This window comes from Ictalurus punctatus, chromosome 1, assembly GCF_001660625.3.
Source record: "Ictalurus punctatus breed USDA103 chromosome 1, Coco_2.0, whole genome shotgun sequence".
Classification (NCBI taxonomy): Eukaryota; Metazoa; Chordata; class Actinopteri; order Siluriformes; family Ictaluridae; genus Ictalurus; species Ictalurus punctatus.
Genome location: NC_030416.2, coordinates 19,928,953 through 19,954,334, shown reverse-complemented (window position 1 = coordinate 19,954,334; position 25,382 = coordinate 19,928,953). Strand labels below are relative to the sequence as shown.

The 25,382-nt window shown below is 40.1% G+C and overlaps 1 protein-coding gene across 2 annotated transcripts in view; it reads right to left on the bottom strand.

The window, feature by feature from the left end:
* grik2 (glutamate receptor, ionotropic, kainate 2) overlaps positions 1 to 25,382 on the bottom strand; it is a 161,547-nt gene that overhangs the window by 72,976 nt on the left and 63,189 nt on the right. For both annotated transcript variants that reach the window (XM_017479112.3, XM_017479123.3), the window contains exon 7: positions 22,359 to 22,532. In XM_017479112.3, the coding sequence (XP_017334601.1) occupies positions 22,359 to 22,532 (174 nt within the window). The remainder of the gene's footprint in view (positions 1 to 22,358; positions 22,533 to 25,382) is intronic.

Here is a 25,382-nt window from a genome sequence, read left to right as displayed (position 1 = left end):
AACAGGGAGAGTTATTTATGCAATATATAGTACTGTGCAAAGGTTTTAGGTGTATGGAAAGAAATGCTGTAAAGCTAAGATGCCTTCAAAAATAATGAAAATTAAGTGCTTCGATTCTAAAGATTAGTACACAGCTCAGAAGTCAACGGAGTCAATATTTGGCATGGCAACCTTGTCTTTAAAAATGCATCAGCATGAGCATCTTGAAGAATCTACCATAGTTCTTCTAACTGTCACACTTACTTCTATTTTCACAGGTAATCCCTGACAGCGAGCATCCATTGTTTAATCTATTATGTAATGTTAACTTCTTTACTGACATACAAATATTTATTTTTGTAACATTTATTTTTCTACAAAATTAATAATTAAATAATGTGGGTACCTTTTGCACACTATTGCATGTTACACTGTATATAATAGCATGTCCTGAAAAGTCACAAAAACAAACATGTTCGCGCGTGTGTGCGTGCGTGCGTGTGTGTGTGTGTGTGTGTGTGCCTTCATTCCTGGACCTTGATGCAACTTGTTCTCCTGGCTTCATGATCAGAAAAAGCTCACAGCTCTTAATCCAAGGAGTGTGTTTGTTCATTTTCTAATCACTCCAGTTCTGACCATTGTGGCAGCAGAGCTCTACAGACACACATGTTCACACTCATGAGAGAGAGAGAGAGAGAGAGAGAGAGAGAGAGAGAGAGAGAGAGAGAGAGAGAGAGAGAGAGAGATTTCTCCTTTGTCTACAAGCCACGGGACATTTGTTACATATTCCTCTGAAATTATAATATAAGAGGTGGTATAAGATGGCTTGAAGTCTCTTTCCTCTGAATCATCTCCTCTTTTCTCAAAAAGCATCCCAACACCCCCCCCCCCCCCTTCAGACTCATTTACATCTCCATCTTCACCAATCAGTTGCAATCCTCTTCAGTCCTCAGTTCTAAGTCTAAAAATAGCAAAGCCATTATTGATAACTAAGTAAACTTTAATAAATGCCCTTTATTGAACTAAATGAATCATAAAATTGCCTAGGCTCTGGGTGTTATAACAGGCTTGTGCTCCCTGTAATGAGTTTGTTATGGCGCTGTGGCTTCCTGGCAGGAGTGAAGGTGACAACCAGAATGCTGCGCTCACAAAATAATACTCACTTGTCAATCAAGCACCTGCATATTGAGAATCCAGGTTCACGCTGGGATTGACAGATTGATTGCTTTATTTACCAGCAGTTCTGCCAGACAGTATGGTTACTATTTGAAAATGTCAGTAGGGATGGTTATTATAAATAACCTCTTTAATTGGCTGTGCATTTTATTCCCTATAATGAAAACCAGATAGCAGATGAAGGAAAGCATAAATAGACACAAACAAGTGTGTTGCCTGTATAAGTCTAACCAAAGAGGACTACCTTCAGGCTGTTGTTTGTTTGTCTGATTCTGCCAGAGGCAATCTTCCAGATAGAGCGTAGCACTCTTTTCTTTCGCTAGAATGAATGCATTCACTGCAATCTCTCCCATGGCTCCCACTGTCTCTGCTGCCTCCTGGTTCCTCTATGCCTCTTAAAACACAAATGCCTGTCTTAAACCCAAAATCGTTCAGAGTTTTCGAGATGAAAGACGTTATCAAGAGTATTAAAGAGTACGGAAAGATGCAAAAGACCGGCGCACCTCGCCATTAGGGTTTTAAAATGTTTCATGAGGACACTGCTCGATGGGGAAGGAAATTGACTGTGTAAAACGTATTATTATGGCTGGCTTTCCATTGTAATGACAATACGCTTTCCGTGCACCTCATCACCATGCTTGTCTGAAAAACGATAGAGGGAAATGATCCCTGAAGAAATACAGTGACAGAGGGAGATGGAGTACAGGGAATGACTTTTGGGGTAAGGCTGGCGGACAGAGAGATGGAGAAGAGTAGTGAAAAAGGTGAGCAGGTAGAAGTTTGTGAAAAATCAGTTAGGGGTCAGCTCACAGAGTCAGGTATGTGTGACTGGCTCTTAGGTTATAATGACTTAATCGTTCTAACATGACCTTAAACTGCCATGAGGTTCAGAAACCTTTATTCCAATTATATTAAACATAGTACAAGTTTGACATTTAACACCTGAATTTAAGCTTTTTAAGTTGTAAAAGTGCATTCTAAAAGAGCAATTACTCTCAATTTAGTTTATTTCTTGTTAGTTTTGCGTTCACTGTTGTCATATTGCAGATATGGCACTGGACTACAGCATCCATAAGTCATTGCACCTTGTATGTTCACTGTATGCACTGCATGTCACATGATGTTGTTTGATTATCACTGTTATTTAAGTCACGTCTTGTATAGTACTCCTTGTTAGTCTTTAGTCGTTGTCACCATTCTCTCATGTCATGTTCATGTTACTGTATATCCTCATTATTTCTCATTAATGTTTTCTAGTCTTTGTGTTTCATTTTGTTTTACTGTGAATAAACATTTACCGGCACTTGCATCCATCTCCAACTACCTTTCCTGACACTATTAACTATATAGCTATTAACCAGCTTCATAAAATACCTTTTCAAACATATGCTGTGGACCTTGTTATAAATCCATCAATGGTGACCGTAATAAACTGCGGTTAGGTTAGCCAAACAATGGTTAATATAAGTACACATAAACCTTAGGAACACAGATTTTAGACACTTTGTGGGAGTAACACTGAATACAAAAAAAAAAAAAAAGTGAGCAGAAAATTGTGTAAAAGAACGTCTGGGTTACGCATGTAACCCCATTCCCTGAGAAGTGTTATTGCGTTTAGCATAAGACTATGGGAAGCGCCTCTCGCGCGTGACCGGTATCTGAAACTTCTGTAAAATCATGCCTATAAATAGGCCTGCCATGATCAGGTGACGTGGCAATTAAGCGCGTCGCGTGATATAAATATGGCACCTGTGAACCGCGCCATCAGCCTCTATTATCTGAAGCGAAGACGCAATTCACAGGCCTGCCCTGGTATGACAAAGCTACGCAACGTCTCGTTCCCTTCTCAGGGAACAGGGTAACCCAGACGTTCCCTTTCAGAGGGAACTTCGACGTTGCGTTTAGCACAACACTATGGGAATTAGAATACCCACTCCATCATACCGAGTTTACAGCCTGTTCATAAAGACCCAAGCCCGAGGGTCACTGCAAGACACTCGAGCCAAGGGTGGAATGAACATCCAGGCTGTAATAATGAATGAATGTGTGTGGCGTAGACCACCCTGCAGCAGCACACACATCCTGTAAGGATACCTCTTTGGACAAAGCCTTCGTGGAGGCGACCGCCCTAGTGGAATGAGCCCTTATGCCCAGAGGCATAGCGAGACCGCGCACCTCGTAAGCAATCGAGATTGCTTCCACTATCCAATTAGAGATGCGCTGCTTTGACACAGCATCACCTCTACTGTCGCCGCAGACCAGCGGTTGCTCCAACTTATGCCACTGGCCGGAGCAGTGGACGTACATACAGAGAGTCCTTACTGGACACAGCAGGTGCATTCTTGTTCCGGTGTGGGGAATGGAGGAGAGCAGAAAGCCTGCAACACCACAGGGTGGGCAGCAGATGTATGCACTTTAGGAATATAATCCGGCATAGGATACAGGAAGGCCTTGGCTAATCCAGGGGCAAAGTCAAGGCAGGAAGGTGCAACAGAGAGACCTTGTAGGCCTCCTACTCGCTTGAGAGATGACAGGGCCAGCAGAATAGCTACTTTTATAGTCAGAAGCTTCTCAGAGGCTGAACCTAAGGGCTCAAATGGGGTCCCTGACAGACCTTCCAGGACCACAGAAGGTCCCGGGAAGGTATGCGCGGCCTGCAGATGGGCCTCAGCCGGCTGACACCACGCATAAACCTCAAAGGTAGAGGATGTTGCCCCACAGAGGCTCCATCAACAGGGGCGTGGCTGGCCGAAATGGCAGCCACGTAAAACCCTGATTGTAGAAGGAGCCCACCCCACTGAGAAATGTTCTTGTAAGAACTCCAGGACTGTAGCTATTGCGCAATTCACTGGGTCTACAGTGGATCCCATCTGCAGGGATATTATCTCTCAGAACCATATTCAAGCTGTCCAATAAGGTGCTACTAGCAGCAGACATAGACTGTCTTGGAGAACTCTCGCTAGAATTTGTGGGAACAGAGCAATGGGAGAACAGCGTACAGATGTGACCTCGGCCACATGTGCACCATGGTGTCCAGCCCTAATTGTGCAGGAGGAGTGAGGGCGAACCACAGCGGGCCGTGTGTTGTCTCCTCAGAGGCGAACACATGCAATCCTGCTTGACCAAACCTCACCATATGGACTCCACCACTTGTGGATGGAGCCACCCTGCTCCAGAGACCGTCAGCTGGACAGCTGTCTAGGACCGCACCTCCAGAGGGAGGTGTCTGTCATTACTGTCTTGCACTAAGGAGACACCCCTAAAGTGTGACCCAAGGCTAGAAACCGGGGACACTGAAATTCTCAGAGCACGTACGCATCGCCATGTGACACTGATTAATCTCTGAGGTTTCGTCCTTGGACGAAACCCCCAACTTCTCAGCCACCACTGAACGGTCTCCTGTGGAATAGGCCCATAAGTGCCAATAGTCTCCCAAGATCCAGCTTTATCTTGCTCAGTGTTGATAGGATTGACCCTACGCATGTTGGGGATAGAAACACCCTCATCATAGTAGAATCCTTATAACCCCTAGAAAAGTTGTCCACTGCACTGGGGAAAGCATACTTTTCTGAGATTCAACCTGAACCCCAAGCTCTTCATGTGGGCGAGAACAACATCTCGATGTTGAACTGCCAGTTTCCTGGATTGTGCTAGAATTAACCAGTCGTTCAGGTAGTTTAGTACATGGATGCCCTGGAGTCACAATGGAGCCAGAGTGACATCCATGCACTTTGTGAAGGTGCAAGGTGATAAAGCTAGCAATATTTCTATGTGGAAATATGCACCTTTTAGATCTATCGTCACAAACCAGTCCTCAAACTGAATCTGTGGAACGATAAGTATGGGCGTCAGCATCTTGAACCTGTATGTCCGAAGAGTACAGCTTAGATGACACAGATCTAAAATTGGCCACATACCTCTATTTTTTACGGACCAGGAAATAACGGCTGTAAAAACCTCCCTCCCTCAGGGAATGAGGTACATGTTCTATGGCCCCTTTGTCCAAGAGGGATCTTACTTCCTGCGCTAACGTCGGGCTCTGGTCTGTGCTGACTACTGTGGTGAGCACACCTCTGAACCGGGGGGTCAAGCTATAAACTGGACCTGGTATCCCTTCTCTACGGTAGACAGAACTCATGGAGACACATTTGGCAGCAGTTTCCATGCTGCCAGTTGGTCTTTTAATGACGTTAACTATTCCACATTCTATTGGAGGGAAAGCATCAGATTTTCATTGCCCTGTGACAGCTCGCTGACCAGAGAACACTGAACACTTGGGGACCGCCTTGGCTAGGGGAGGCCGTACAGTAGCACTGGGGGCTACCTGCCCTAACAACCTCCACCCGTGGATGCCCGGATGACCTCGAGACAACAGGGAAGGAACTGGCTGAATGCCGCCATATGTTGAGCTCACTCAGCAGGTCTGCTTGGTAGGCCTGCAACACTGTCATTGTCTGCAGTGACCCACAAGCAAGACTACTACTGCATAGGCCTTGTCCACCAATGCCACGGTGGCCAAGCCGGCCCCCCTAATTACCTGCCATTGATGGATAGCAATTGTATCAATTGTAATTGATGGTAGCTCGCAAGCGCCTCCTCCACCTTCAGCATAGCTAAATAACCATGCCGTTCATGCCCCACAATGGCCGAATAATCCAACATCGTGGGGTTATAAATATGGCTTATGCATGGTTTTCCCGCAGAAGCCTGATATTTTGTCATGCACTTCTGGAAGAAAGGGGAGTTTCTGCAGTGTAAGGGATTTACTTTCACTGAGGAGAAAAAGGCTCATCCAGCCTTAGTAATCACTTCAAGCAGCTCTTTATATGCTGCTCTCAGTTTTTAGCACATCCTTCTGGCTTCTCGGAGTCAGAGAGGAATTATTACTATTATTTTTGTGTGTGTGCGGGGTTTTTTCCCCTCCCTTTGGCTTTCCATAGCGGAAGGAGGAGTCACAATGCGAGCTCCAAAATCCAGCGGAGAGCCAAACCCGGAAGACAGAGCAAGAGATAGAGCAGCGGTTATCTTCCGGATCCATAAGAGATCCCCCGAACCTGAGACGGCTAGCTGCCCTGGCAGTGGCTGGCCCAAATCCGCGAGGCTCAGAAACCCAACTCACTTTGGCTTCCAAGAAGAGCGTGAGTTGCGAGCCGAGCTGTTTAATGCAGGCATTACTATGCACAGCCTCTCGAGGCTGCGATCGCATGCTACACTCCTAAACACTTCACCCAGAAAGTGTGCACTATTCCCCGTGATGAAACGGGAGCAAGCCGTAACACACTTCCTGAATTCTTTCACTCATATTTTTCTCTCTCGCTCATTCCTTTTTTTTCTTCTCTTTTTTTAAAGGGATAGAAAAGTTCTGAGATTTTGAGAAAAGATAGCGAGGAAATGAAGCGTCTTTTTGTTTCTTTACACAAACAACTGACATGCAGTCTTTCGCTGAAGAAAATAAAGGTTGATGGCGCGGTTCACAGGTGCCATATTTATATCACGCGACGCGCTTAATTGGCACTGATCATGGCAGGCCTATAAATAGGCATGATTTTACACAAGCTTCAGATATCGGTCATGCGCGAGAGGCGCTTCCCATAGTGTTATGCTAAATGCAACATTAAAGTTCCCTTTGAAAGGGAACTTGTAATGCTCCAATTTTGCAATTTTTGGCCTCAAGCCCAATGAAAAGGGTCAACCAGTCAATCTGAAAATCATGATGACATGCAGTCATCACCAAATATAGTATCACACTACCATCAACTATCTACTCAGTCACCTAAAAATTCAATATCCAGCTGAGTTTTCATGATTTCCTCTGCCAGCAAGCAGTTCCTGACTTTTTCTAACTCCATAAAGTATGATAGAATCAGCCAGAGATGGAAAGACTGCCTAAAAGCAGTAAGTACAGTACTTGGTCTTGCTTTAAAGTGTGTGTAGTAGGCATAACCAAATAAAAAGATTACTACTACTACTACTACTACTACTAATAATAATAATAATAATAATAATAATAATAATAATAATAGTAATAAAAATATCTAAGGTATTTTTTGTTTTTTTTCTCATCAGTCTGTGCCTTTTTTTCCCACTTTGTCCAAGTTTAGACAGGTCTCTCAGAATAACAATAAGGTGCCTGTGCACCTTCAATGCTTGGCCCCCTAACAACAACAACAACAGTAATAATTGGTTGCCTTCCAGAAGTTTGCTCCTGCAATGATGGCTGATTTTTATTTTTTTACATGTACACCTAATGACACTTAACAGCAGCAATCCATAGCTTTAGGTTTTATTTTTTGTTTGTATTAATCTGGATGTTCTGGATTATTAAATAATTAATTAAAGATTTGATTAAAACATTTTTTTAAATTGTGGTCTGGGAAAATCGATATCTCACAAGCCTTGTGCGTGTAAAATGAGAAAATAAATTAACTATCAAATGCATCCGTAACATTAATACATACAGAGCATACAATTCATTCATACTGCTCTTTCTCTCATTCACTCATTCATTCATCTTCAATAAGCACTTTATCTTGGTCAGGGTCATAATGGAGCCTAGCTCAGCAACACTCTCCTGATGGTATGCCAGTTCATTGCAAAGCACGATACACACACTCATTCACACCCATGGGCAATTTAGTATAGCAAGTCAGCCTACTAACATATTTTGGATAGTGTGGGGAAACAAGTGAACCCAGAAACCCATGCAAACAAAGGGAGAATGTACTGCACGGCTGCACCACCCTCGTCTTTCTCTATCCCATGATCCTTTGACCCAGAGTAGCACTCAGACACATGTCCATGTAGTTTAATTAGATCCGTGTGATTCACGCTCATGTGTTCATATGCATGTTGAGGTTTCACCATCCACTGTTGAGGAGCAATAATTCAATCCTGAATTCCTCCACAATTAATGACCTAATTCATCAAAGTGATTTGCACAATGACTAATCATCTTAAAGCACCTGCACTGTCCTGACAGAACCAAATGTTCAATAGACATAACATTCTGCTTTGATATAATCTCTCTTATTGAAACAATGAAATCATGTGGAGGCTCCTCCAAACACACCAAAGCACATCTGGCAATGCACACCTGAGAGACCACAGTTATGCTCTAAATTAAATTGCCACTGTGTAATGCGTAATGCTAAATTCAATGAAAGCCGTTCACACCCTTCTTTTGGGAGATTATGAGGGCATGTTAACAGATACAAATAAAATATTACTTTTAATAATTTCCACTGAACCTATTTTCCTTCTTCCATCCTTTCCAAGTGGTTTTGCTTGGCAGTTGAAGAACAAGGCCAGGCTAAATTTGGAAACAATGATTTGAGTTTCAATTCTCGAATTAAAAAGCCTAATCCGAAGACCCATATTTCCTTGGGGTGAGCACGCTGATGGGAGCGGAAGAAAACCTCATCAGTATTCAGACACTACAGTTCTATAGTGACTAATAGAGGCTCAGAGCAGCCACTGAACTGGGAAAGTACTTTACTTTTATATACTGGCACATCTCACCTGCTAAGTCATCTGACCATCAGACAGTAACGTATAAATAAATATTATAATGAATATTTAAAGAAATTGATTATATTCATTGTTACATGAAAACAATGAAAGACAAGGCACAAGGCAGAATGATATACTGCCTTTACACAAATAAAAGACACCACTCTTAATGTTTAGTTTATCAAAAGCAAAGGGTTTTTTGGTTGTCTCTGTGCTAGAACACTTTAAATGGGGATCACTACAATGGAGTGTTTTTGTATCTGAAAGGACAGGGAAATGCTCCTTAATTTTGGAACTTAAGAAATTTTCATTATTCACTGAAACCTTAAAGAAGCCCTGAATACTTCCCTTTTTCTAAGAGTGTACATGTGAAAAGACACACACCAGCTTTTTCCTATGACATCAAACATGTTAAAGTAGAAGGAGCAAAAACAATTAGCTAAAAGGTCCCTGGGATCAGAAAGAATAATTAGAGTGAAATGAAGTGACAGGTTTAACAGGCAGGGATAATTTCACATCGCCTTGCTTCCTGAGGGAAATCGGCCTTTTAATTGAGTTTGCCAGTTCTTTGTTTGGCAAACAGGTCTAGGCCAGATACTGTTTCTATTTATAGTAATTACCTTGATTTTTTTAACGTCTCTTTTTTCATCTATCTTTCTCCTTCAAAAACAAATCTTCAAACACATGATGATACTGTTGCTTCAGAAAAAAAAAAAAAAACATCCCAGCAAATTTTACCACACTGATAACCAAAATATCTGGTGATTGCTTTTATAGATGGTTCTCTCTTCATTATATAATGGCAGTAAACTTAGAGGTAGATCACTGTTAGTTCTCAAGAACGAGGGCATGATGGCTTTTCCCATCACAGTGCAGCATGTCTATTCTCCCTGACTCCATTGTGGAGGAAAGAAGGAGGGGCATTATTGTGAAACGGGTGAGGTACTGCTACCATCTTAGTTCTAGCCAAGACATGGAATAACCCAGAACTCAATGAGGTGTTAAATGGGAAATTGTCAGTTTCCTGCCACTGCTTTAATGTCATTGCCCTCCTTATATGCACTTTATGCACTTGCGAGCACACACACACACACTCACTATACATTATATATATATTGTAACATTGTAATTCTGCTTTTAAAACACCATTGCAACACTGACACACACACACACATACATTATATATATATATATATATATATATATATATATATAATGTGCATAGAACTATTCCATGCAGGGCCAGGCCGTGCAGTAACTGACGCTCCAGTACACTGGAAACCCTCCGACAGTCCCAGGCTGATCACATCCTTTACAATCTCGCCGGCCTCTGATCTTCATCACTGCCGTATTTGTCTAGATTAGCTATGCTGTTTGTTGCACATTGGTCAAATTAAATAAACAACCCCACTCCTGGTAGCAAAAATGTGTGACCACGGATTTAGATTTACCACCAGGAACACATTTAATGGGTTCTTAGATTTTAATTTATTCAGAAATTGATTAGAAAAGTTATTTGACTCTAGTGTTGCTAACAAATTTAGTTGGCAAAAACCGCATTCATATCTGGAACAAGAATTTACAGAGCTGATAATAAAACCCTACTTTCTCCCTCAGTTTGCTTTTATTTACATTTAACAACCATATGTGCAATTCACAGTATAACTTCAAATATGTTATATCATAGGACAGGGTATATTATCACCAGATGTGGCAATCAAAATTAAAATTATGCAAGACCAAACCATTTCAACTAGTTACATCTGACAACGCGGTAGTGGGAAAAATTATGAGCTCCTGCACCACACGATACCTTCAGTACACATGAGATGAAACTCCTAACATTTTAGTTGTACACATGCACCACATAGTATTGCATCATACCATCGTGGACATTACACATGATATAACTCTCACAATATGATATTTCATTGTCATAAAACCAGAAAATATCCAGAAGTGGTATTTCACCAAAATATTGTCATGATCTATCACATTTACCACTGGATGACATGAAATCTACCAAGCAAAACCCCGGAGCATGCTTCTCTCCCACACTTCTCACTAAGGATTGCGTATTGTGTGTGTGTGTGTGTGTGTGTGTGTGTGTGTGTCCAGCCTCTCCACTTGTACCTAACATCGCTACTTACTGACACCTCCAGGATAACTTAGGCAATAACAGCTTTTCTTGCCTTTATAGTTAGCTGGAAACGTTCATCAGAACATTAAATAGATTTCATATACTGCAAGGAATGAAACAAAATAAACAGACCATTTACCACCTGGTTACATATATAAAGTTTTACAGCAAAGCACTGGGTATTTCTGTCAGGTGAAAAGATGTTAAACTCAATTAGAGTTTAAAAATATGAGTTTCTCCCATGCATCAAGTATTAAAGGAGACATTAGTGAAACAATTTAATTTGTGGGTCAAAAGAATATTCAGATCGATTTCAATTCTCTTTAGTATTTGTTCAAATAATTAAAATGAATGATAAGGCTAAAATTGTAAGGGTTCCAAAAACAGCAGTTATTAAGGACAAGCAGATAAAACTTACCACAATTTAAGAATATAAGAAGGCTAAATAAAGCATTAGTAAGCTGTTAAAGTTACCAAATAACTGTTTCATTCACTAATTATACACACACACTAGTTCGGATTCAATGATTTGATGTTTTAACTGATATCATAATTAACTCTTTGCTAGAATGTCATAATCAAATTTTTCTCATAAGCAATTAGTTGTTTTTTTTTTCAAATATATTTTTAATATACTGTATAACCACTTTTATTCAAAAAGAAGAACCATAAGGTTGGAGGGAAATCATAATAAAAAAAATAATAAAACAGAAATCCAGGCAGAAACTGCTGTCAGGTTGTTTCCATGAGAGATAGCCTCTGGCTTTGCAAAACCTTTTCACTTCACTGTGTTGTCAGCCTGGCACTTCTCTTGTCTCATCTAAAGACAGAACAGGGAGCAGGAGGCTCCGATTACAGTGAGCTTAAACGGCACAGGGAATTTAACAAGTTTTTGTATGAAATGTTCTGATAAGACTAAATAAAAAGTGAGTATTTTATGTTGGGGAATTTCACTCATACACATTGTGCACTCTGTGTGTGTGTGTGTGTGTGTGTGTGTGTGTGTGTGTGTGTGTGTGTGTGTGTGTGTGTGTGTGTAAAACAGAGCGTATGTCTGCTTTTTTATTCTCTCTGTCACACACACACACGCACACACACACACACACACACACACACTTACACACACTTGAAGTTTCTAATGTTTCCACTGAGTATCATTATACCTTAAGTGCGAGTAAATGGTTAATTTGCCTAATTGAATTCCTCTCGTTATGAGGATGTGTGCAGTTCAAACAAGGTGTTATGAGACTGAGGGAAAAAAACGCTACCCTTATAAGCTGTTTCAGCCTGTTCATTCTTTTGTTCATTCTTTCTGGTGATTTCATTTCCCTGTATGTTTTTTTCTTTTTATTTCTTCTTTCTTTCTATTCTTTTGATTTATTATAGATTAATGCATTTTTTAGGTATATTACATTGTACAACATTTTCTAGTACTAAACATTATAACCCAGAATTCCACTTTTCAGTCCATCTAAAGCAGGACCAGAGAACAAACACAACTGCTCTATTTGTTTTCCTGTTATCCATCTGGAGGGGTTTGGATATGAAAACGCCTAATCCTTTTCTCTCTGAATCTGACATTCATCTTTGGCAGTAAACATTTTGGGATATTGTCTCATACGATGTGGCATTCACAAAGAAAGTAGTTCCATTGGTGACTCTCTTTTCTGCAGTCTTTTGTAGATGGAAAGCCATTTGAATCCCAAAAAGCAGAGCAATAAAGGAATATCTCACACACTCCTGTCTTTGTAGAATGATTCATTTTACTGCAAATTGTGTGGCATTTGTGATTTCGTCAACAGATTTCATTGGGTATTTGAAAGATTTAAAGTCGCATTGAAATGGGGTACTGGAGACAGTTATTCCATGCAGACGCCATGGTCCAACATGGCAGCATTCTCAGGTAATTGTACTTAAAATTGCTTTGAGCAGCAGTGAGACATGCTACCTGCAGCTGTTCACTCAGATCCAGCTCTCTAATGTTGTTATTGCATCATATAAAGCATCCTGTTTCCTGATCACAGAGACACTCTACATCTGTTACAAAGAAGTGGAAGAAAACATGGTTTTATCGACAAAAAAATAACCAAATGTTATATAAAGCATATTAGAGCCACCTATTAATTGGTCAAATCAAAGCTTATTATATGACACACTCTACTCGAACACTCCAAGACAGAGATAAAGATCATACACAAGTCATTCATTTTTCAGGTCAGGTACAACCAATACAACCTTAATTCAAGATGGAGAAGGAATCAGTAGTGAGCTGCCACAATATATACAAGACTACCTATATCCAAATCTTTTTTTGTGAGTTCAGCCTCAGTCTCCCATCGCTGAGTGAATATGACAGACCAAGACTATGAAACTAGCTGATCAGCCCCTCCCAGTGTACTGTTTGATCTCACTCTGGGAGACACAAATGAGTTTTAGGTCTTTAAAGGTAGCTTTTCCAATTAAAAAAGAACCACACTCTGTCAGGCATATAAATGGCTATGCTTTTAACTGTGTGCTTGCTTGCATGGGCAGTCCAGACTTGAATGGAGCCTTTACCAGTGTGCTTAACTAGCAGAAATCACAGTAGCATGACTAAGACGCTGTGTCAGAAGGACTAATAGCCTTAAACACTCTGCTGCATCTGATGCTTCCCCCCCAAGTCATATAAGGAAGAAAATGAGGAATCTGCACATTGGAGAATATGGGCTGCATTTCAATGACATTAATGAAACTATTTAGCTTATTTGGGTGATTTTCAGTATTCAGAGGTGAAAACTTAAGCTGGCAACTTAAGTTCAAAAGTCAATAGTTTGCGAGGAAATCCTGCTTAACTCAGCTCTCAATACTGAGTTACACATGTAATGAAATTTATTTTCTAGGTGCCCCATTCAGACTCTTGAGTGACTAGACCACAGCATTTAAAGCTCTTGCCTTTAATTGCCCCAAAAATTGGGGTTAAAAAATTAATTGATTGAACAAAGAATTTTTTTTTTCATTCCTGTAAACACATGAAAAATTGCCCTAACTTCAGGGTCATAACTGTGTGTAATCAAGACATGCCTGTGTTACTCGATATGTCCAAATTTTGTAGTAAATCCTCGCATGCATGTAACTCAATTCTAATGGCCCATGGGGTTCAGTGACTAGTGCTGTGTTTTTTTGTGATATGTCCTATATTATGCACATCAAAGATATGTTCTAACCCAACTTTCAGGCTATATGGTCTGAAATTGAGTGAAATAAAATACCGGTTTCTTTTCTTCTGCTTCAAATGTCATGCCGATAATAAAATAGTGTAGCAATAATACTACTCAGTCTCAATGCAGTGATATGGAACAGTGATTCCCTTGACAATACAGTCCCCCTTCACCACTGCACCATGCCCTATTCTTATATATATATATATATATATATATATATATATATATATATATATATATATATATATATATTAGTCTGTGTGTGTGTGTATGTGTATGTGTGTGTGCCTGCAGGATCAGTGAGCTGGCATGTGGAGACAGTGCAGGTTAGACCTTCCAGCCATTCAGAGAGGATAACCAATCTAATGATGTCTGGTGGTACTGACTGAATGAAGTACAAATGGATTTGTTGTTGACACTATGTCATGGAAAATTCCCTAGAAACTTACTTCAAGTTGTCTTCAAGTTAAACAATGAACATTTTACACAATATGAATAGAAAAAAAAAACAACTGGCTTATAAAAACTCATCAAATTTAATTCAAGCTGAATTAAAATATTACATTTAGGTGAGACAAAACCTCAGATCTGAAACAGGACAAAGGGTTGCTTGGTTCTTTGATAAAAAGACACAGAGCTAACAGATATGAGGGTGGAAGTGCAATGAAACACAGCAGGGCTCTAGGGAGCAGCCTATAAAGCTAAGAAGAAAAGAGGAACAAGAGAGAATGGAATGAGGGACCTCCTCATCATGCTAGCTCTGCTCCCAAAATCAACAGGATGGCTTCTGTCTGCAGGCTAACTCTTCTCCAGGGACACCTGCCTTGCCAGCTACCTTTGGGCGAGACTGGAGGGCTGAGAGTCATTAATCATGCTTCATGTGTCTGCTCACTAACCATGCGACGGCATGTATCTATTTTGCACTGCAATGCCATAATCAGGTATATATATATATATATATATATATATATATATATATATATATATATATATATATATATAATTACACAACCATGATGGGACATATAGTACTGTCATTTCCCTTTTGGCTTGTGTCACTTTGGCATCACAGAATTGGATCAATTTTAATGTGATTCGGAACACTTAAACACAAAAGATGCACTCTGACCTAACATGCAATCAAGGCTAACAGGAGGTACACATATTGACAACTGTAATGAATTGAAGTCAATAAATGGAGCACCATCAGGTAATTTATAGCACCAAGATGTTTGTTGCACTTGCACTAGAAAAGTGGTGTCATGAGACCTTTGGCAGTGTGTTGGAAAGCCATGCATCAGGGCTTTGGCCCTGGGTCAGCCCTATGGCAAAATGCTCTGGCCTGGCCTGTGAAGGAGTGGTACAGAGCACCCCAGGCTATGATCCTGCCAACCCAGCTGCTGGAATAGTGCTTCAGTAACAGACGTGCCCAAAAACCTCCCATAGCATGTGGGCTGAGTCAGTGCCAAAGCCCAGTCCCCCCCTTCCAAATCAAAACCCTTCAGCCACCAAACTGAGGAACAGGCAAGCGGACAAGGGATTAAATCGGCTTCACATGCAGAGCAACAGCTAGGGAGCTTTCTTCACATATCCAAGATCTGGCATAAGATAGAGCCAAGTCACTACAGAGAAAACTCTCAGCCAAAAGTGACACCACATACTCTCGCCCACTGACTCTGGAGTGTTCATCAGACGTCATGTGCAACTCTTAGCTAGAATACCGCTGATTCTGTCATACACACCCTAATCTTAACCACTCCAGGGTTGCTACTGAAAACTTCAAAAAGGAATGTCCAAGCCTTCTGGTTTGTTGGTTCTCAAAGTGGGAACTGGAAAAAAACCCAAGCGTCAGTGGGCCTGTCATGAATCCCCCTCTCTCTGCTTTCATGTTTTTTTTATTTTGAGCTCACTTCATGAGCTTTTGTTTATTATGTCATGTGCATTTGTTTCTATTCTATTCCTTAGATTGGATGATTACCCTAACTTGTTTACCTGTTCCGTGTTAAGCTTTTGATTAGTTTGTCTATTTATGCCCTCGTTTTCTGTCCCCTTTTATGAACTTTTATTGTGCATTTGTCCCATTACATCCAAGTGTTTTTTTCTGTATTATATGTTTACTGGTGAACCTTGCTCATGTTTTTGTTGTTGATAATGGAGATTCCATTTTGAACACAGTTCAAGCTATGGACCTTCATGATGAATCTTGCATTCACCCGAATAAGGCACATTTATTTTGCACTTGCATCCTGCCTTAACTAATTGCACATTGCAGAAGCATAGCTAGGGGGTCTGTGATTTTTTAACTTAGTTACAGTGGTGCAAATCACAACCCACATTTATGAATTATTACATTTATTATTGAGTTCCTATCAAATATCTCAAACTTACTCCAATATAATCCAAACCTCAATAACTCCTAAACAAGTAGGTATATAAATAATATCAAATTGGACCTAATGTGTTCTGTCAGTAGAAAATTCAGGAATTATAAGCTCTATGGCTCTAATAAACAGGCAAAATAGTATTGCACAAATTTATATAATGCTCATGCAATACATCTGTGCTAAGGAGGTCTGTGGAATTCATTTCATAGTTAAAGAGATCCCTGTATGCAAAAATTTTGAAAACCCCTGTTCTAGAGACTGTGATTAAACATCAGTTAGGTACAGCACTGTTTGAGAGGAGATAATATAAAGGGATGGCAGGAGCAGTTAAAATGGCCATCTGTTTTCATACTGACAGTTTAACTAATACAAAAAGGTCTAGAGAGCTTGAAATGGGTTCAGGAAGAAGGGGGGTCATGCTGTAGGGTTAGCTTGATGAGAAAGTCATGCTGGTTGTGCTGAGGGTCACTGCTTACCCTGCAGTGTGCTGCTCTCTCCCCACCAAGCGCTGCCATTCACAGAGATCTCCTGTGAGACACTGTGACAGTCAGGACCATCAACATACAGTATCTCACAAAAGTGAGTACACCCCTCACATTTTTGTAAATATTTGATTATACCTTTTAATGTGACAACACTGAAGAAATGACACTTTGCTACAATGTAAAGTAGTGAGTGTACAGCTTGTGTAACAGTGTAAATTTGCTGTCCCCTCAAAATAACTCAACACACAGCCATTAATGTCTAAACCGCTGGCAACAAAAGTACACCCCTAAGTGAAAATGTCCAAATTGTGCCCAATTAGCCATTTTCCCTCCCTGGTGTCATGTGACTTGTTAGTGTTACAAGGTCTCAGGTATGAATCGGGAGCAGGTGTGTTAAATTTGGTGTCATCGCTCTCACACTCCCTCATACTGGTCACTGGAAGTTCAACATGGCACCTCATGGCAAAGAACTCTCTGAGGATCTGAAAAAAAGAATTGTTGCTCTACATATAGATTGCCGAGGCTATAAGAAGATTGTCAAGACCCTGACACTGAGCTGCAGCACGGTGGCCAAGACCATACAGCGGTATAACAGGAAAGGTTCCACTCAGAACAGGCCTCGCCATGGTCGACCAAAGAAGTTGAGTGCACGTGATCAGCGTCATATCCAGAGGTTGTCTTTGGGAAATAGACGTATGAGTGCTGCCAGCATTGCTGCAGAGGTTGAAGGGGTGGGGGGTCAGCCTGTCAGCGCTCAGATCATACGCTGCACACTGCATCAAATTGGTCTGCATGGCTGTCATCCCAGAAGGAAGCCTTTTCTAAAAATGATGCACAAGAAAGCCCGCAAACAGTTTGCTGAAGACAAGCAGATTAAGGACATGGATTACTGGAACCATGTCCTGTGGTCTGATGAGACCAAGATAAACTTATTTGGTTCAGATGGTGTCAAGCGTGTGAGGCGGCAACCAGGTGAGTACAAAGACAAGTGTGTCTTGCCTACAGTCAAGCATGGTGGTGGGAGTGTCATGGTCTGGGGCTGCATGAGTGCTGCTGGCACTAGGGAGCTACAGTTCATTGATGGAACCATGAATGCCAACATGTACTGTGACATACTGAAGCAGAGCATGATCCCCTCCCTTCAGAGACTGGGCCGCAGGGCAGTATTCCAGCATGATAACGACCCCAAACACACCTCCAAGATGACCACTGCCTTGCTAAAGAAGCTAAGGGTGAAGGTAACCCTATTGAGCATCTGTGGGGCATCCTCAAACGGAAGGTGGAGGAGCACAAGGTCTCTAACATCCATCAGCTCTGTGATGTCGTCATGGAGGAGTGGAAGAGGACTCCAGTGGCAACCTGTGAAGCTCTGGTGGACTCCATGCCCAAGAGGGTTAAGGCAGTGCTGGAAAATAACGGTGGCCACACAAAATATTGACACTTTGGGCCCAATTTGGACATTTTCACGTACGGGTGTACTCACTTTTGTTGCCAGCGGTTTAGACATTAATGGCTGTGTGTTGAGTTATTTTTAGGGGACAGAAAATTTACACTGTTACACAAGCTGTACACTCACTACTTTACATTGTAGCAAAGTGTCATTTCTTCAGTGTTGTCACATGAAAAGATATAATCAAATATTTACAAAAATGTGAGGGGCGTACTCACTTTTGTGAGATACTGTAAGGCTGAGCTGAGGACTTTAGATACTGGAAAGGAAATTCCATACCTGTCTCTCAGTCTTAGCAATTTTAACACTCTCATTTCCTCTGCATGTTCATCCATCCACTGAACTATATACAGTCATGTGAAAAAATAAGTACACCCCATGGAAATTATTGTTGTTTTTATAACATATTTGGACAAACATTTGATCCTCTTTGAAACAGTGCCTATTAATAAAGTTGATATACTCAAATGACACATAAAATTGACTTTTTGTTATAATTTTCACAAGTTAAATTAACAAAAAACAGATCAGTCACATGGAAAAAGTAAATACACCCCTACATTTATGACACATTCAAATCTATAAAATTAGAATCAGGTGTTCAAGATTGGGTGCCAGTGATTAGAACCTGCTTAAGGAGTGCAGGTGGAACCTGTCTTATTTAAACCCCTCTCATATCTAGTGTCTGGTGTTCCCTTTGTTATTGAAGTGTGTGGTGTCATCATGCCAAGATCTAAAGAGTTCTATAAGGCCTTCAGAAAAAAAGGTTCAGGATGCCTATGAGTCTGGCAAATTATTATCTCCAAATTATTTGAAATACATCATTCAACTGTAAGGAAAATAATCTGCAAGTAGCACAGATTTCTAATGACTGCCAATTTGTCTAGCCCAAGAGCAGATCTTTTGATGCAAAAAGAAGTCTCCAAAAACCCCAAAATTTAATCATAGGATCTGCTAGTAAGTCTTGCAACTGTTGGTGTCAAAATGCATGCGTCTACAATCAAAAAGAGATTGCAAAACTTTGACCTGCATGAGAGGCGTTCCAAGAAAAAGCCTTTTCAAGACTACAGTTTGCCGATGAACATATAGGCAAAGACCAGTCCTTTTGGAATAATGTGCTCTGGACAGACGAATGAAAGACAGTTTTCAGGAGAAGCTCCTCATACCAACTGTGAAGCACGGTGGTGGAAATGTTATGACTTGTGGTTGTTTCGCTGCCTCAGGGACTGGACAGCTTGCATTCATTGATTCAACTATGAATTCTGCATATCAAAGAGTACTTGAAGATAATGTGAGGTCATCTGTCCGAACATTGAAGTTGAACCGAAAGTGGACTTTCCTAAGCACACTAGCAAATCCACCAAGGAATGGCTCAAAAAGAAGAAATGGAGGCTTATGGAATCTCCTAGTCAAAACCTGCATTTGAATCCCATTGAAATGTTGTGGGGGGATTTGATATGGACAGTATGGAAAACCCTCAAACATCTTGCAATTGAAAGAACATTGCATAGTAGAGTGGTCACAAATTCCAGCAAGCTGATGTCAGAGACTGGTGGACAATTGTGCAAAATGCCTACAAGAATTATTTCTGCTAAAGGTGGCAATACTAGCTTCTGAGGTCAAGGGTGTACTTACTTTTTCTACAGAAGAACATCACATCTATTGAATAAATGATTGAAAAAGATAATTTTCCTTGTAGTTTTGTTTAAGTTTATCAACTGTTTCAGGCACTGTTTCAGAGATGATCAAATGTTTGCTTGTCTAAAAATGTCAAAAAAGCCAATAATTTCCATGAGGTTGTACTTATTTTTCACATGAATGTGTGTATGATACCAAACCAATAGGACCCAAGGCACAGAATAATTAAGCAATTAAATGAATAAACCACTTAGAGAGAAAAAAAAAAAACTTTGTTAGGTCACTTATAATGTGAAAATATTATCAGCATCCATATTCCACAGACACAGAATACAAGAAAAAAAAAATCTTCAGCCTTAAAGTCTTTCTTGTTTTTCCCCCATTCCTAAAAGGACCTCTCAAAAATGAGACCGGGGACTCCATCCCTGAGTGTTTTCCAAATCTGCCAAAGATTAACTCTCTCGAAGTAAATCAAACAGAAGCTAAAGTAATTAGTAAAGAGAGAAATTATGCTAATAAGCCTGAGGAGCTTGTTAGGTCATTTTCATTATGCATGTTAAGCCTTGACTTGGGGCAGGGTTTCTCCAAAGGAAGATTAATTATGTACAATGAGAAAAGGTGGAGAAATGGATTTCATAAGCAGTGCTCTCAAGCAACTCTTGGAAACAGCCTTATTGGGCCACAAAAATCTCTCTGATTTAAAATAACAAAATAACAGGTTGCTGAATTGTGAGTTAATCTGAGCATAGAGAGACAAATAAACACAAATAAATGACAAATGTGGCACACCAAATGGGCAATTTGTAAAAGCCTTCCTAAATTTCCTTGCAGCCCAGGATTTCTCCTCAATCGACATACTTACATGGCTCACAGGATTGTTCACTGCAGTCTCACACAGAAATGAATCCATCTCAAAATTCCTGACTCTTTGTTTCCACTAGGAGTGATTTGTCATTATCTCTGGTCCATAAGTTGCACTGTGGCAGGCCAGTACTCAAGCATACAGGACTATAATTACTACAAACAAATGAAGTTGTCAATCAAAGGTTTACAGAACCTTTCACCATGTCGATATGCATTAGCCACTGCCTGACTGTCATTTGTGCAATTAATCAATTCTCACCTTCAACTGCACATACCATTATTTCCTTAATAGCTGTCACACTGAAACCACAGAAGATAAAAAAATATATATATAATAATAATAATCAGACTGCCAAGCCAACATTTTAATTGAAAAAAAAAAACCCACAGATCTATGGAAGAGAGATCATCTTAAGTGATTTCAGTAAATCAGTAAAGACTGATTACTCAATAAGGTAGAGTTACTCAGTGTGTGTGTGTGTGTGTGTGTGTGTGTGTGTGTGTGTGTGTGTGTGTGTGTGTGTGTGTGTGTGGGGGCACATGTTTCACATATATATCAGTCGGGACCAAATGTTCCCACACATGTTTGTCTTACTCTCCTTCTGAGGACCTTCATCTGGTATAATTATTATTAATGCAGTGATTTAATGTTATGTCACACCCGAAATCTAACTCTACCTTACATTAGTAGCCAGAAGGAAATATTTTTAATATGTTTGTTTTGTAAATAAAAACTATAAATGTTTCTCATTGGGACAAAACTGTCAGATACCCCTACCGTAGTGTGGTGTGTGTGTATACACACATGTCGACTGGGGACTGAGTCAGCTAATCCATACTCTTTCAGCTGTTAATTGACTGTGTTTAAAAATGCCAAGAGAAAATTTACTTCATTGCAACTCTCACTTGTTAAATCTCAATACTGCTATCTCTCTCTCTGTCAAAATCAAAGCTTGCAATCAAAGACTTATCAATTTAGATGAACAAGCACAATCCAAACTGAAAGGTCTTAAACACTTCTGTAAGTCATGTCACTGTTTTATAACCTACAGCAGTTGTGTTGGCAGATTTTCTCTGTTTTTCCTCTCGTCGTGTCTCTGGTGAGTTCAAGGTTTGGCGCTGTTCCCAGATCAGAGAGGCAGTGTTGAGTGAGAGCTGTGGAGAAGTCATTATTGCCAGCATGCTGCTATCAGACAGCGTTTAGATCATTGAGGCAGAGGCCCTGCTTATCACACGAGGTTCAGAATTCAGCACACCCCCGGAGGTTGTGTATTCGCGTCCTCTGGGAAATGCTGTGTTTCGCTGCAAAACCGCTTATTGCATCAGAGGCCTCAGCATCAATTATACACTAAAGATTACTACTATTTCCTCAATTGATTTCCCTTCACATCCAACTGCAGTACCCATTTAAAGAATATGATTTGACAATGCAAATACTAGACAATACAATGCATAACAGTAATAACATTTCCTGAATTATGGAAACAAATGACAATAAAACATGACAAACTCATGTGAACCAACATGCCTTACCGTCATAAAGCCATCTAGTAAGCCAGAATCAGGTTTGGGAGGTGCTTGAAGGCGCTCCATGGACCACTTTTCAATGATGGAGGACACTTGGCTGTTCTCTGTGTTTAAAATACGGAACCCTGACATGTTCACCCCACTGTAGCGGTAAGGCTCGACGTCCAGCGCAAACAGATCCTGCACGAAAAGGGAAAACAAAACTTAATAATATACAAATTAGATCATGTCATGTTATGATATAATGTATGTTATACATACAGTATATTATAGGGATGTAAACAAATATTTAACCAAATATGAATATATTGTTTGGAATGAACACAATGTTTTCTAAACAGATACAAATACATATAAGAATATGAGGTTCACTATTCTGGGTTTTGGATTGTTTTGCTTGTTTGTTTGTTTGCTTGCTTTAACAAGGCTTGCCAGAAATGTCCACAGAGCATCTGGTTGAGACTAGACGTGTGTATTGGCAACGGGATCCTGCAGAAAACAAAAAAGTCACACAAGCAGGAGCTTTCTACTTTCCACCTAAACTCGTTAGAAAATGTTGCAGGTGCAAATAAAAGGTGCAAACAAAAATAATAACTTTGGAAGTGTAAATAAATAAATAAACAAACAAACAAATAAATAAATAAATGAAAGACCCATACAGATCTGTACTTTTTTAAAAGGCCACGCCCACTTTGAATCTGAATACATATAGATATATAATTGTTTAATACAGATAGTGGCACCCTAAATATATTATAACATTAGTAAAGAGGCTACTGTGTAGAAAGAAGACTTGCAAAGTAGATGTGTTGCGATGTGTCCTATTATTTAATACTTCATGCACCATTCTCTGTTCTTTTTCCTTCTCTCTCTCTCTCTCTCTCTCTCTCTCTCTCTCTCTGCCTGTCTTTCACTCTCACACGCACAGACGGGGAACTGATAGTAGTTAGGGGAAGAAAATCTGGCAGAAAATGGAGTCCATATGCAGCCTCTCTGTAGCACGGTTGTTCACTCTGTTGGGTGAATTAAGCTCACAGTTCTGAGTTTTCTATCTGCCAAGCTCTCTATTGGCAAAACTAATTATTCGGCTGTCAGACACATTCAGTCATCAGTCATATCCTTCCTCTTTTAAAATTTTCAAATATGACTGTCCATGTGTATCAAACAAATTTTATTTTCATCTTGTGCTTATTTCAGATAAAATTAAACAAAAATATCATGTATTAGCAGGTAAATGCATTGTTATTATTCCTGAGGATACAGCTCATAATCATTGTAAGTTAGAGGGCTTGGAGGGTTTTAATTTGCAAGGAAACAGGCAGCGCAGAGAAACAGCAAGTGCAGGCTTCTCACTGATATATGTGAGATATGGCCTTAATCAAAATTTAATTTTAATAATGTCTAAGTCATGAAAATAGGGCAGAAGGGAAAAGGAAAGAGAGAAGAGTGGAGAGAAGATTAGGGAAAAGATGGGGAGATGGAGACAGAGAACAAGAGTACTTGTCAAAATTTCAGGAAGGGAAGAGTCCTCTGAATGAGGCCAAGGGCCATGTCAGTTACACAAGTGCTGAATGTCAGCATTCTTCTCTAATCTCTCTTTTTCTGTTTTTGTAGCTACTTGTCATCAGTGGCTTCAGTCTTTTTCAAACCAAAACTTACACTAGTGAACAACAGAACATCATGTATTTTGTACAGTGATGGCTGGCTGAAATGTTAGATTGGAGGGCTAAAATAAAATATCTATTGTATATAAATATATAATATAAGCTAATGCTTGACAATGATGTGGAGAAAACTATCACACACACACACACACACACACACACACACACACACACACTTAATGGCAGACAGGCAGCTGCATTAGTGATTTCTAATTTTGTGTTTCAAGTGTTTCATAATGCCCTTCTGGGATCACACCATGTTTCCTCTGAATATGAAATTTAATACATAAAATATGTAACATTTTTGTTCAAACCAAAAAAACAGTAACATTACGGATCTGTCTGTCCTTTTCTGCAATTTGTACTTCATTGGACAACATGTGCTTAGACAATGTACTTTTGGTTTCTTCTCCAGATGAATTTTAGCATGGGGAAAGGGTGAGTAAATAATCCACTACATTCAAGTTCATTACCATGGTGACTTTGGTTCACGTGTGCCTTCTCAATCACTACCAATCAATTGTCAGATGTGTCAGCAACGTGGACTGTGAAAAATATCATCTGAAAAGCACACACAATCTATGGGGCGTGTCACTCTGTGTAAGCACCTGACATGACCATCATTGATGAATCTGCAAGAATCTACAGTCTGGACTAGTAAGAAATTGTCTTCATATCGTTCTGTGTCATTTTCTTGTGACCATTGGTGGTGTTGATACATTTGTTTGCACAAAAATCCAAAATAATCCACCTTGTGACAGCAAATGATCTGATGTCTTTTTGATATTGATGTGTTTTTCCTTAAGACAAGAGGGGGGGGTTAAAAATAGCTGCCCCTGAACATTATGACAAATGTGCAAATGCATCATGTAGACCTGTATATGAAAATAAAACAAGAAGGGAGGAAATAAGGTTGTCTGTAGCATCACATCAATAGAGCACTGATGAGTTATTGTTTAATGATGATCAGAAAAACTGAATTATAAATGTGATGACATACTATATAGCCAAAAGTATATGGACATCTGACTATAATAACCAGGTGTGCTTGATGAACATCCCTTTTCAAAAACATTAGCATTAATATGGAGTTGGTCCCTAGTTTGCTGTAATTATTAGCCTCCACTCTTTTCAGAAGGCTTTCCACTAGAATTTGGAGCACGGCTGTGGGGATTTGCTCATTCAGCCACAAGAGCATTAGTGAGATCAGGCAGTACTGTTGGACAAGAAAGCCTGGGTCACAGTCCAATTCATCCCAAAGGTGTTCAGTGGGGTTGAGGTCAGGCCACTCATTTATGTGGTTTACGTTAATGCTACGTGAATTGATCACACTCACTCTCCATTCAATCTAGTAATTACAAAATTG